General features: G+C 36.5%; 1 protein-coding gene across 1 annotated transcript in view; it reads left to right on the plus strand.

The window, feature by feature from the left end:
* Positions 1-14,813, plus strand: part of SPPL3 (signal peptide peptidase like 3) — a 139,665-nt gene that overhangs the window by 91,701 nt on the left and 33,151 nt on the right. Inside the window, exon 2 of the mRNA XM_032431559.1 lies at positions 4,117-4,194. Coding sequence (XP_032287450.1) covers positions 4,117-4,194 — 78 coding nt within the window. The remainder of the gene's footprint in view (positions 1-4,116; positions 4,195-14,813) is intronic.

Here is a 14,813-nt window from a genome sequence, read left to right on the forward strand (position 1 = left end):
TCTACACAGACTTGTCATTTCATGTGTGCATTGCAGGTGTAATTTACACGGCTTTTTTTGTAGAAGTGCAGTTAAGAGAATTTTTGGAAACAACCACTGTGTCCATCTAAAAGGGATTTGTTTAAAAAAAAAAAAACCACCCTGTGTTTTTCAGTGTATCCACACAATAGAATACTATACAGCTTAAAGAAAATAAAAAAGAAGAGAAAATCTGCACATATTGATATATAGGAAGATCTCTAGGCTATATTGTAAAAGGAGGGTAGGGGGAGTACAGAGTCCTACCTTTTGTATGAGAAATGGTGAGAAATAATATGTGTATATTATATATTCTAAAAAGCTCTACAAGAAACTAATAAAAGTGGTTATCTAAAGAGGACTTGGGGAAACTAGATGGGAGTGAGACTTCCTGGTGTGCACCTTTTGATACACATAGTTTTGATTTTTGTACCATATGATTATATGATGTTTTCCAAAAAATTGTTTTTAATTTTAAGAAAATGTTCCTTCTAAACAGATGTCATTTGTTTTCAGAATTTTAAGAAGAGATATGTACAAAAGTGATTATGTTGAAGAAAGAAACATAATTCTAAAATAAAGAGAAATTGAATAAGTTTTCGTAATATACGAAATGTAGTCTTGTGGTGGGTAAGCCCTGTCTACGTCGTCTGGTTGTCTGTCTAAAAGAGGACACGTTGGTCCGCCAACAGCTGCATTGCTGAACACAGGCTAGCAGAGAGGCTAGGGTGGCTGTCCTGTCTCCTGCATCTCCATTCCCTCTGCTGAGTGAAATTTTAGGAAGGGGTGGTTCAGTGGGATGCTGTGGTTCAGAACTCATGACCCAGAACAGACGTTCCTGTATTCATCTGCCTCTCACACTTTTAACTGTCTTACCAATTTTCACGTTAACTGTGAAAAAGGTTTTTTTTTCTTTTTTAACTTTTTATTGTGGAAGTTTTCAAAATACACAAAAGCAGAAGAGTGTAATTGACTCTTGAATAACGGGTTTGAACTGCATAGGTCCACTTATACATGGATTCTTTTTTTTTTTTTTTTCGGTAAATACACTACAGGGCTGTAAATGTACTTTCCTTATGATTTTCTTAACATTTTCTTTTCTCTAGCTTTATTATAAGAGTACAATATGTAATATAACATACAAAATACATATTATATTAGTCGACTGTTGATGTTATTGGTAAGGCTTTTGGTCAACAGTAGTTAATAGTTAAGTATCTGGGGAGTCAAAAGTTGTACATGGATTTTCGACTGTGAAGGTGGGTCAGCATCCCTGACCCCTGGGTTGTTCAAGGGTCAGCTTTATAATGAATTCCCATCTACCTATCATTCTAGCTTCAATAATTAAAAATAATTTTGCCTTTAAAAAAATCTATCCCCTGCCTTTTTTTTTCCCCCCTGGGACATTTTAAAGCAAACCTTAAATCCTGTCATTTCACCCAGAGTTACTTCAGTATGTGCCTCTAAAAACTGAAGATCAAAAAAATGACACTACAGATCACAGTATCTTACCATGAAATTTCACTGTGTCCTATTTTTTAGAAAGATAAAGGAAACTTCTCCTCTGTATTCACTAGTCTTTCCCTCCTCACTGGGATAATTTCCACTGAGCATACACAAAAGGTTGAATATCTCCTGTCTTAAAAAAAAAAAAAAAAATTCAGACCCAGGGAGCCTTGGTGGCTCAGTCGGTTAAGGCAAAACTCTTGGTTTTGCTCAGGTTGTGGTCTCAGGGTGTCGTGGGATCGAGCCCCAAATGGGGCTCCACGCTCAGCACAGAGTCTGCTTAAGACTCTCTTTCCCTCTGCCCCTCCCGCCCCCTGCACGTGCATGCAGTCTTTTTCTCTCTCTCTCTCTCTCAAATAAGTAAATCTTTAAAACAATTTTTTTTCTTCTCCTTACATTCCCCTCCCACTGCTGTTCCCTTCCTCGTGCCTTTGAAAAAGATGTCAGTACCCATTTGCCTAATTCTGATTCTCAGCCAGTTCCAACCTGACCCCTGTCACTACCACACCTTAAAGTGTTCTTGCTACGGTCACCGGTGACTTACATGGTAAATAAATCCAGTGGACACCGGTTTTTATCTTACTTGCTATCTCTGCAGACTTCAGCACAGGTGACCTCTCCCTCCTAATACTAACAATGAATGATTATTAATTGAGTACTTACTGTATTCAGCTCATTATAGGAATTGTCTCATTTGATTTTTTTTAAAAAGATTTTATTTATTTGACAGAGAGGGAGCACAAGCAGGGGGAGGGGCAGAGGGAGAAGGAGAAGCATGCTCCCCGTGGAGCAGGGAGCCCGATGTGAGGCTCGATCCTAGGACCCTGGGATCATGACCTGAGCCGAAGGCAGACGTTTAACCAACTGAGCCACCCAGTCACCCCTCATTTGATTGTTTAATATCTATTTAAGGTAGGTGCCATTATTCACATTTTATAGGTGAAGGAGCTGAACTTAGGTTGAGTAACTACTGGTAAGTGGTAGAGCAAGGGTTTAAATTCAGGCACCCATCTGATCCTGCTGCCTGTATGAAACACTTTCATCACACCCTGCTATCCTGGGTTTTCTTCCTCTTTCTCTTTCATTTTGGGGGGTGTGTCTGTGTGTTTTGCAGCTTCTCCTTCTTCCTGGCCTTTATATTTTAGAAGTTTCTCAGGCTTTCCTCCCAGGTCCTCTTCTCATTACTGCTCGGCAGTCTCACGCACACCTATGGTTTCAATTACCATGTTGAAGGTGATGAGCTCCCAATATATATCTTTGGCTTAGAGCTGCTTCTGGGCTCTAGACAAACATATCCACCTATCTCCTCAACAGTCCAAAACCCAACATACAAGGAATCTGCTTCCATATGTTGCCTTTTTTGCTTAATGATACAGCCATCCACCAGCTGCTCAGCAGAGAGCTGGGAATGCTTTCTTAGCTCCCGTAAACAATCACCAAGTCCATTATTGTGTCTTGTATCTCACTCATTCATCTATTCCCCTAAGGAAAGCCCCCCATCTCTGCCCAGTTCTTCCATAGGATCCACCTATTATGTATTCTCAGAGGACCTTGTACTTGTCTCTCTCCCCTTTATGACATTTTCCATGATTATATTCACTTGCTTGTGTTAACTTTTTGTTTTCATTCCTTTGGAAAGAATGGAGTTTACTTTTTTTATTCCTTTAGAACATTCAGTGAGGGTCCAAGACAGTCTTGTTTGTTATTGTATCCCCAGTTGCTAGCAGAGTGCCTGGCACAGAGGCATCATTAAATATTTGCTGAATGAAAAAATGAAGAGAAGTTTGTTTTAGGAAAATCCCTAACAAGAATGATTAGTATGAAGGGTTAACTCCTGGAGACAGACTTACACACAAGATTTCTGTTGGTTAAGCTATAGAAGGGAGCTAAAGAATTGCCAGTAGGATTCAGAGAAGTGGGGTAGTTGGGGATGTGGCAGTTGCAGGACTTGCTGACTGTTGTTACATGTGTGAAGTAAGAGAAGGGAGTGTCAAGGATGCAGCCGACTTCTGGCTTTGAACTGAGGGAATCGTGATTCCATTCCTTGAGAGGATCAGATATGAAGGGAAGAATACTGACTTTAATTTTGGACCTTGTTGTCTTGGAAAAACTCCTGTAGGACACCCAGGTGGGGAGAACCAGTGGGCAATTATAAAAATGGAAATGGAATTCAGGAGAGAGATACAGGTTTCACCTCATCACTGAGGAAAAGCAGTAAAATACTATTGACAGTTCAAATGTAAACTGATAACAGTTTAATCACTGAGACTTTTACCTTTGGCACAGTGATGGTAGATATTTTGGTACTTCTTAAATTGGGAGTGGATGTTGTAGGCATATGTGGTATAGAGAGGTGGGATTTTTACATTGATATCATTTAACATCCTGAGTGTGTTAACTAATAATAGCTGTGAACCTACACATGTATTCTTTATATTAAACAAGCAGATCTCATTTTAATTATGCTGTTTTGTTCATGCTAATTTACACTTTTTTTTTTTTAACTTAAAAATAATGAAACTCCACCAGACTGTAAACTCCATGAGGACTTGTGGCATGTGATCTAATTTTTTTCCCCTCTTATTTCTCTAGGGCCTATTCCCTGGTGGATTCCAGTCAAGTGTCTACATTTCTGATTTCCATTCTACTTATAGTCTATGGTAGTTTCAGGTGAGTTTCTCTCAATATGTATGGATTTCAGTTGGAGGTGGAAGAAGCATTGCTCTGAAAGTGTGAAAACTTACTGCTCTGTGAAGAGAAACATGACTAACAAGAATTGAGTTAGAGTGGAATAATTCTGATACTTATTCTTTGGTTGGCTGCTGTTAAAATACTTCATTTTAATGCAAACGTGTAAAAAATGCTTAAAAATTAAAATTTTAAATTGCTTTAATTCTGGTTCTGGAAATAATGACTCACATAAGTGTATTCATTGAAAAGATCAAGGAGAGAATCCTTGACAGTGATTCTACAGAGTTTGAAAGGGGACAGAAAGTTTTCCTTAATATAGAGGCATTGACATTGGTTGAGCCATATGCAGTTACCGATGGTCTACTCTTTTGACCTACAGAAATGATTTCATACAGTTCAACCTACTATTACTAGGATTGTGCCCAAGATCATTCACCGAGTATTCTCTCTACTGAACTTGGCAATGCTGAGACTGGATCCTCTTGAAATCCCTGTCCTACCAGGCAGCCCTAGGAATGGAATACAAAGGAAAATCCAGAAGCTAGTTGCTTCTTCTTTTCCCTCCTTATTTGAGAGAGAGGAACTTTAGTGGTTGTACAACTCAGATGTTTTGTGGATTATATATTTACAAATGAAGGCTGCCTGAGAAATTTTAAATAGAGAACTTGAAAGGGGTTGGCAGTGATAAATGAAGTAATCAGGTGTAAGGATTTTGAACTGCCCAGTTTTATAGCTGTACTTGAATGAGTATTTGATAAAATCAGACCTCTAGGCTTTATCTCAACGCTGGGTAGAATAGGTAAAATACTATTGATAATTCCGGTATCAGCTGATGAAAGTTTTAATCATTGAGATTTCTACTGAGAGCCCTAGGTTCATAACCACTCTTAGGAAGCATTAATCAAACTAGAGCAATTTAGAACCTTATCAACATAATCTTGATATTTTATATCTATACTTTGGACAAGTTTTTGATTTTTTTCTCTTTGAATATATAGTGTATCAACATTTCAAAAACTACTTTGTAATTAAAAACAATCTTTTAGACTCAAAATTCTGATACTACTTTCATTAGTAGAAATGACTTTTTTGTTTGGTGTATAATTTATGTACCGTGTACATTTTCATATGTAAATCATTTATATTCTGATTATTTTTACCTAACAAAAAATGTTTTCCATAATGTTCATACTAATTTTTAGTAATTTGATATATCTTTGTGTTACTGTCTTACTCCACTATTATTGGACATGTGGATTGTTAAAGTGACCATCTTTTTTTTTTTTTTTTAAGAATTTATTTATTTATTTGACAGAGACAAAGCGAGAGAAGGAACACAAGCAGGGGGAGTGGGAGAGGGAGAAGCAGGCTTCCCACTGAGCAGGCAGCCCGATGCGGGGCTCGATCCCAGGACCCTGGGATCATGACCTGAGCCGAAGGCAGATGCTTAACGACTGAGCCACCCAGGCCCCCTAAAGTGACCATCTTTTTATGTGTTCTTTGGCTGGTTAAATTATTTCCTTAAGACAATTATCTAGAAGTTGAAAAACTTTGTCAGAGAGTGTGAATTGGCTCTTACTACATACATATGGCCATATTGTTTTCCAGAAAGGTTATATCAATTATATGACTAGGCAAATTTTAAACAAAATTTTATGTAATAAATGTAGAATTATACAGATGGAAAGGATTTCTCTAGTCAGCTCTCTTATATTACAGATGGAGGAACTGAAGCCCAAAAAGATGAAGTAACTTGACAAAGATTACACAACTGTTTGCTAACAAACTCTGGATTGGAACCCAGTTCTTAATACTTCTGGTCCAGTACATTATGTCTTTTATACTTTAAGGCATTTAAATTGACCTCACTGAATAAGTCTGGAAGTGTTTTCTTCTGTTTCCTGGAAAGGATTATTCAAAATTGTGTTATTTCTTTTTTATGTATATGATAGAACTCACCAGTGATACCATCTAAAGCTGGGCTTTTCTTTGTGGGAAGATCATTTTTGTTTTTTCCTACTTTGTTCACTACTATCTTTTTTTAAGTACTAGGACTGTAAAAAATTTTTTTATTGTGATAAAATATAAAATTTACTATTTTTAACCGTTTTTAATTATACAGTTCAAACCATAGCAGGTTGGAGCTTTTTTTAAGCACACATTATTGTTCTTTTATTACAGCCATTTTAGTACTAGGATGTGAAATGATACCTCATTTTGGCTTTGATTGCATTTCCCTAATAACGCAGATTAGAATGTTGAAAAGATGTTGAGCCATCTTTTCATGTGCTTATTGGCCATATGTTTTTCTTCTTTGGTGAAATGTCTATTCAGATCTTTGGCCATTTTTAAATTGGGTTGCTTTTGTTATACTGAGTTGTAACATTTCTTTAAATATTCTAGATACAAGTCTAGTCATAGGATTTACAAATGTCTTCTCCCAGTCTCTGCCTTTATATCTTCTTAATACTGTCTTTCATAGTGTAAGCGTCTTAAATTTTGATAAAGTCCACCTTACCAACTTTTTATATCATGTTTTTGGTGAAAAATTGTTTCCTAATTCATGGGCACAAAGAGTTTCTCATGTTTTCTTTAAAAATTTTTCTAGTTTTATTGCTTTCATTTAAGTCCATAATTCATTGTGAGTTAGTTTTTCTGTGTGGCATGAAGTAAAATGTAAATTCATCTTATGAACATGGCTGTCCAGTTGTCCCCACACCATTTATTGAAAAGTCTATCCATTACCCCATTGAATTGCCTCGGCGCCACTGTGAAAACACAGTTGACCATAAATGTAAGGGTTTATCACTGGATGCTGATTTCTGTTCTTTGGTCTGTATGTCTCTCCTAGGACAGTACCACAGTGTCTTGATTGCCGTAGCTTTTATAATAACTGTTGAAATCCAGTCGTGCAAGTCTTACAACTTAGTACTTTTTCAGAATTTTAGCTACTCTGGGATCTTTTGCATTTCCACATAAATTTAGATTTAGCTGGTCATTTTCTACAAAAAAAAAAAAATTCTGCTGGAATTTTGTAGGTATTGTGGATCTACAGATCATTTGGGGAAGAATGGCTCTCCTAATATTCTCGTTCAGGGACCTGGAATGTTTCTCCATTTACTTATTAAATCTTTACTTTTTCTTAGTAATTCTTTGTAATTTTCAGTGTACAAGGCTTGCACTTCTTTTGTTAAGTATGTCATTCTTTTTGATATTCCTAAGTATTTCGTTCTTTTTGGATGTAATTTTTGATGGAATTTTTTTCTTGGTTTCATTTTGGATTTTTCGTTGCTAAGTATGTAGAACTTGCCATTGATTTTTGTACATTGATCTGGTATCCTGTGGCTTTGATGAACTCATTTATTGTGCTAATCGTTTTTTTTATACAGACTCCATAGGTTTTTCTACACACAGGATAATGTCTGCAAATAAAGACAATTTTGTTTCTTCTTTTCAAATCTGAATGCCTTTAATTTTTCCTCCTCCTCCTTCCCCCTCCCCTTTATTGTATAGGATAGAACCTCCGGTACAGTGTTGAATAGAAAGTGAAAAGAACACACATCCTTCTTTGCTTTGTTCCTAATCTTAAGGGGAAAACATTTAATTGTTTACCATTAAGTACAGTGTTAGCTGTAGGTTTTTCATAAATGCCCTTTATCAGTGAGGAAATTTCCTCCTGTTTCTAGTTTGTGGAGAGTTTTTATCATGAATGGATTTTGTCATATATTTTCATGCATTTATTGAGCTAGTCATGTGGCTTTTATCCATTGTTCTATTAATATGGTATATTTTTTTTTTTTTTATTTTTTTAAAGATTTTATTTATTTTTGAGAGAGAGAGAGCACAAGCAAGGGGAGGGGCAGAGGGAGAAGCAGACTCCCCACTGAGCAGGGAGCTAGATGTGGGACTTGATCCCAGGACTCTGGGATCATGACCTGAGCCAAAGGCAGACGCTTAACTAACTGAACCACCCAGGCGCCCCTAGGTATATTAATTTTTTAATGTTGAACCAACTTTGTATTCCTGGGGTAAATCTCACCTCATGATACATAACTCTTCTAAATGTTGCTCATATTTTGTTAAAGATTTTTGTGTCTGTATTCATGAGGGATATTGGTCTGTACTTTTCTTGTTACCAGTCGTCTTATGACTTTGGTACCTGGATAATATTGGCCTCATTGAATGAGTTGGGAAGTGTTTCCTCCTCTTTCATTTTCTGAAAAGACTGTGTTAGAATTGTATTATTTCTTCTTTAAATATTTGTTAGAGTTTATCTGTCTAAAACCAGGCTTTCCATTGTGGGAGGCTTTTTTTGGTTTTGTTTTTTTCCTACTTGGTTCAATACTTTATTCCTTTTTCTTTCTTTCTTTTTTTTTTTTTTTTTATTAGTAGGGTTTTTTTTTAAACAGCTTTGTTGAGATATACATAGATAAAATTCTCCTATGTAAAGTGCACAATTCAGTGGTTTTAGTATATTTACAAAATTGTGCAACTATCACCAATTTTAGAACAATTTTATCATCCCAAAGGAAACCTTGTATCCATTGGCAGTCATTCCCCCTTTGCCTTCTCCCTTGCTCTAGGCAACCACTAATCTATTTTCTGTCTCTATATAGATCTGCCTATTCTGGAAATTTCCATTTAAGTAGAATCATCCAATACATGGCCTTTTGTGACGGCCTTCTTTCACTTAGCATAATGTTCTTAAAGTTTATTCATGTTATAGCATGTGTTGGTACTTCATTCCTTTTTATTGCCCAATATATTGTTTATCCATGTATCTAGTTGATAGACAGTTAGGTTGTTTCCACATTTGGGCTGCTGTGAACATTCATGTACAAGTTTGTGTTGGGACATAAGTTTTCATTTCTCTTGAGTAGATACCAGGACTGGAATTGCTGGGATCTATTTTGCAACTCTATTTTTAACATTTTGAGAAACTGCCACTGTTTTTCAAAGCAGCTGCATCATTTTACATTCCTACTGGCAATGTATGAGGGTTCCAATTTCTGTTGTTATCTTTTGATTATAGATACTGTGTTCTGTTTTGGTGGATACGAAGTGGTATCTCACTGTGGTTTTGATTTGCATTTCCTTAGTGACTAATGAGGTATTAAGCATCTTTTCATGTGCTTATTTACCATATGTGTGTCTTCTTTAGTGAAGAGTGTCTATTCATATCTTTTGCCCATTTTAAAATTGTATACCTTCTTATTGTTGTTCTGAGAATTCTTTATATATTATGGGTACAAGTCCTTTATCAGATAAATGCTTGCAAAGAGTTTCTCTTAGCCCGTGGGTTTGTCTTTTCACTTTCTGTTTACAATTTTTTTATTTTCCTAATAGATCGAGATAAAATGTCACTCTTTAGCAACAGTTTTTGTCATGAAACTCTTATATTGTCTGATGTTAGTACAACCATTCCAACTCTCTTACGGTTGCACGTGGGAAGATTTTTAATTACCAATTTTATCTCTTCTTCTAAGTCTACTTGGATTTTCTATTTCTTCTTGAGTCAGTTTTGGTAATTTGTGTCTTTCTAGGATTTGTGTATCTTTTCTAAATGATCTCATTTGTTGGCATCAGTTTGTTCATATTGTTCATATATAATTCATGTAATTTTTATTGATCGGTAGTGAGTGATGTTCCTTCTTTAATTTTTTCTTGTAGTCATTTGTATCTTTGGTCTTTCCCCCCCCCCCCCCCCCCCTTGGTCAGTCTAGCTAAAGGCTTTTCGATTTTGTTGATCTTTTCAAAGAAACAACTTTTGGTTTCATTAATTTTTCTTTATTTTTTTTTTCTATTTTCTGATTTCATTGATCTCCACTCTAATTTTTATTATTCCTTCCATCTGCTTGCTTTGGGTTTAGTTTGTGCTTCTTTTTTTTTTTTTTTTTAAAGATTTTATTTATTTGACAGAGAGAGATAGCGAGAGCAGGAACACAAGCAGGGGGAGTGGGAGAGGGAGAAGCAGGCTTCCCGCCGAGCAGGGAGCCCGATGTGGGACTCGATCCCAGGACCCCGGGATCATGACCCGAGCCGAAGGCAGACGCTTAACGGCTGAGCCACCCAGGCGCCCCAGTTTGTGCTTCTTTTCATAGTTCCTTAAGGTGGAAGCTGAAGTTATTGATCTGAAACCTTTCTTCTTTTTTAACATAGGCAGTTGAGGCTGCAAATTTCTCTCTAAGCATTGCTTTAACTTCATCCCATAAATTTTGTTATGTTGTATTTCATTTCATTCAATTCAAGATATTTTCTAACTTCCTTGGTGATTTTTTTTCTTTGACTCATGGGTTCTTTATAAGTGTGTTGCTTACTTTCCTACTGTTTGGGGATATTTCAAAATTCTCTCTGTTGAAAGGAATTTTAAGAGCCTAATTCAATTCCGTTGTGGTCAGAGACATACTTTTTATTATTTCAGTCCTTTTAAATTTGAGACTTGTTTTATGGCCTAACATATGATCTGTCCTGAAGAATGTTCCATGTGCAGTTGGAAAAATCAACCTACAACAGAAGGTTGAGAGCAGGAAGTGACATAATCTGGTTTGTGTTTTAGAAATATTGTTCTGGGTTCTGTATGAGAAATAGCTTGTTGGGTAAGAGGGAAAAGTGAAATAAGGGAAACTGGGAGAGTGTTGGCCTAGTACAGGCAAGAAATGATGATGGCCTTACCTTGGCTAATAGTGGTGGAGTGAAATGTCAGTGGATTTAGGACAAGATTGCTGATAGAATGGATAGTATGTGTGAGAGAGAGGAGTCAAGGAAGACTCCAAGGTTTATGGTCTAAACAACTGGATCCAATAATGATGCCATTTCTGAGATGGAAAGCTCAATAAAAGAAGCAGACTTTTCATGGAAACATGATATTACAAAGCTTAGTCAAGAGACTGATGTTGATTCTGTTTCTCTTCCCACTGTTTAATTTGGGGCAAGAAACTTAACCTCTGTAGACCCCTGTCTGGAAAATTGTTATTTCATTAATTATGAGTATTACTATGATTTATAATGATAGTAGTGTCATTTATTCTGACTTGTAATGCTGTCTCTCTTTAAGCTTTCCAGAGGGAATTGTAAGTATATTTTAGTAGTAGAAACAAAGTTTCACATCTTTTTCTTTTTGAGTATTTAGTGAACAAGCAATACTGCAGTTACTGCTTTGGTAGGTCAAAACTTGTCAAATATTGGCAGTTTTATGTAGTTCAACCTGACAGATTCTTTTTAGGACTTAGGATTATGTAGGGGCTTTATGTATGCCTCTTCTCAAAAATATGTCTTTGTGATAACAGAAGTGAAATTTGAAGTAGTCAGTGAGGTAAAACTAGTAGCAAAGTAATTTCCTTAATTCTTGCTTTCAAATAAACGTGAGATAGCTGGATGAAGAACTGGCATGTGACTTATTTGGACATAGATTCCTTGATGAAAATATTTACAGAGAGTTCTTCATTGAGACCCTGTGGGTTCTGAATGATACTTCCCAGTCTATATGCTGTCTGACTCCTACCATTTGGGTTTTCTACAGTTGAGATGCTTTTTGATGGTTGTGAATTGACTTCTGTTACTTACTGTGAGGGGTTGGGTGGAGATGTGTGATTTTTGTTGGTTATTATAATCTTTTTACCGTGACATTGACCGAATTAAAAAATGTGATGAAGATGAAGAAAACAGCTAATATTTTACTGAGCATTTATGTGACGGTACTAAGTGGCTTTACATAAAGTCAAATCATTTCATCCTTGTATTAATTCAACAAGATAGATATTGTTACTCCCATTTTACAAGTGAGGAAACTGGGCCCAGAAATGTTAAGTAGTCAAGTGTAATAAGTGATGGAGCTGGGATTTAAGTATTTTATTACTGCTGGCTATTGAGAACAATAACAAAATCTCAAATCTGAACCAAATAAATTGATCTGGTAGTAAAGTCAGAAGGAATGAGAAGCTTTCTTATAAACCTCTTTTTGGGGATGCCTGGGTGGCTCAGTTGGTAAAGTGACTGCCTTCGGCTCAGGTCATGATCCCAGGGCCCTGGGATCGAGTTCCGCATCGGTCTTCCTGCTCAGTGGAGAGCCTGCTTCTCCCTCTGCCTCTGCCTCTATCTCCTGCTTGTGCTCTCCTGCTCTGTCAAATAAATAAATAAAATCTTAAAAAATAATAATAAATACACCTCTTCTGGGTGAATTTTTTTTTCTTCAGCAGTGGTCTTTAGGCCGTACTGTGCATGAAAATCACCTGGGAAAGATTACTTCACTAGGCTTAGGATGGGGGCCCAACGCCCGAGCCTGTTCAGGTGGCCTGCATGACGGACTTTGTGCAGATTCTTTCCTGACTTTCTAAGTCGTTCTTAATTGCTGGTAGCATTTTCAGGGCCCATTCGTTGATAGGTCGTTTACCCTTTACAAATCTATTTGAAACTCTCCTGAAGTTCTCAAGAGTTTTTCCCTTTTGCTAAAAAGAAAAAAATTCCCCTCCAGTCTTATTTTTTTTTTTTAAGATTTTATTTATTTGAGAGCATGCTAGAGAGAGAGAGTGCACAAGCATGAGCAGTGGGGAGGGGCAGAGAAGAAGCAGACTCCCGCAAAGCAGGGAGCCCAGTGCGAGGCCGAAGGCAGACAATTAACCAACCGAGCCACCCAGGCACCGCTCCAGTCTTTATTCTTGAGCTGTCCTTGATGGTTTACCACCAGCTACTACTGAAATTTTCTCCATTAGCTTCCATGATACACTTTTCATGCTACCCTCCATATAGGACATGCACAAAAAATGTTCCTGAATTTGAATAGAACTGTTTCTATTTTTCCCCCTCCCCCACCACCCAACCATATATGTTCATATCGCCTCTGAGACCACAAGAATATATTATTTACTCATTGAAATTATCACATTTTATTCAAAGCTGTGAAGACATGGGGGAATATCATAAAATACAGGATAAAAGATTTTTTAATTGTACGGGTTATTTCTCACCAGGCTTTCACGTTTTTAAGTACAGAAGGAAAAACTATACTGTGTAAAACTAGATTCTAAAAGCCAAAGCAAATCCTCAATTTAGGAACCCTTATGTTTGCCATCCCTTGGCTGAGCTTTGCTAGATTTCCTATATTACTTAAACTGACACCTGTCTCTCCTCAGTCTTTCCAGTTGCTCAGAAAAAAATAGCATAATCACTCATTTAATCATCATGTCCCCAAAAAGTTTGACAAACTATAGAAGAGCATTAACAGTGAGTTAGACAGAGAGAGAACTTCTAACCACAGCTCTTTATACTTGAGTTCTGTCCTGTCAGGAATCATAGACAAAAAAATAACAGGTTTGAATAGATCTAAGAGAAAATCAAAAGGAAGATATACTTTATATCCTGTCTCTCTAAATAGATAATTATTTAATATATGTTTATCTATAATCCCTATATAAAGTTGCTATATGAAGGAAGAACGCAACTTCTGTAACTGGAGGGTAACTACTACCTTTTTAAGACAAGCACTTACCTATGCTTTATTTAATGGCAAACTCAATTTATTTGCTTATACCCAAACCTACTGTAGGAAGACAATGTCATCAAGTTAATGAGACTGCAGAGAATATAAGAAATGCACTTTCTATGATTGTGTTGCCTTTCACACTAAATGTGTATCGTTGTAAAGTCAGACCAGGTTAATAGAAACAAATTCCATCATGGTCCACAGTGTCATGACGTGTGTTGATCACACAGTGGTGCGGCATGTGACATGTTATCTTTTGAACTGCTCTTGTAGCCACCTCTTAACCTGTCCTACCTTCAGAAAACATTATATACAGAAATCTGAATTTATTAGGGAATGGTTATGGACATTGTAATGTATGTGGACAAGTTCCTTGATATATTTAACAATTCCATCAACTCTTTTTAAAATGTTCCATTTATAAAAAAAAAACCAAAACACTGAATTTTCTAGGAACACACATTTAGCTTAAATCCAATTCAACCATGTAGTGTTTACCTTGACCAAGTGAATTCCCCTCTTCATTGCACCTCTTCTAATATTAGAATGATCAGAAAACATGGTATTCTTAAAATATTAAGACAAAAAATTCCAATTTGCCTTTCTTCTCCAGTACTCAGTGTCCTCTGTTATCAGAATCCAAATGAATGAACAAGTATAACTCAGTAAATATGTTCTCAGCTCCATTTTGCTTCCTGCAGTTGTTTATTTTTGCTCTGCCCTGTTCAAAAGGATTGCAGACCATTTGCTAGGGTTTGCCAACTTGTGATGAGATAAGGTAAATCAAAATGGGGCCAAAGAAAAGAAAAAGTATGGGTGGAGACAGCCAAAAATAATTCTAAAAATGCAAACCATATTGGCCAATACCTTTATTACTACTGGTGGTCCACAAATAGCACAGTAAGCTTTCTAGCAGCCAACTTTCAGAAGAAAAAAAGAAAACCTTTTTAGTGCCCTTGAATAAAAAGAACCTAGTTGTTCAGGTGAATTACAACTGTTGTTGGTCTTAAGATCAGACAGACCTTTATCCTGAAGATCCTCAAAAAGAGGTTACAACTTTGAGTTTCATAGCGTTTCATAATAAGCATTCAAATGTTTGTTGAATGAATTACAGTACCCT

Source organism: Phoca vitulina, unplaced genomic scaffold (assembly GCF_004348235.1).
Source record: "Phoca vitulina isolate PV1807 unplaced genomic scaffold, GSC_HSeal_1.0 scaffold46, whole genome shotgun sequence".
In the NCBI taxonomy this organism is placed as follows: Eukaryota; Metazoa; Chordata; class Mammalia; order Carnivora; family Phocidae; genus Phoca; species Phoca vitulina.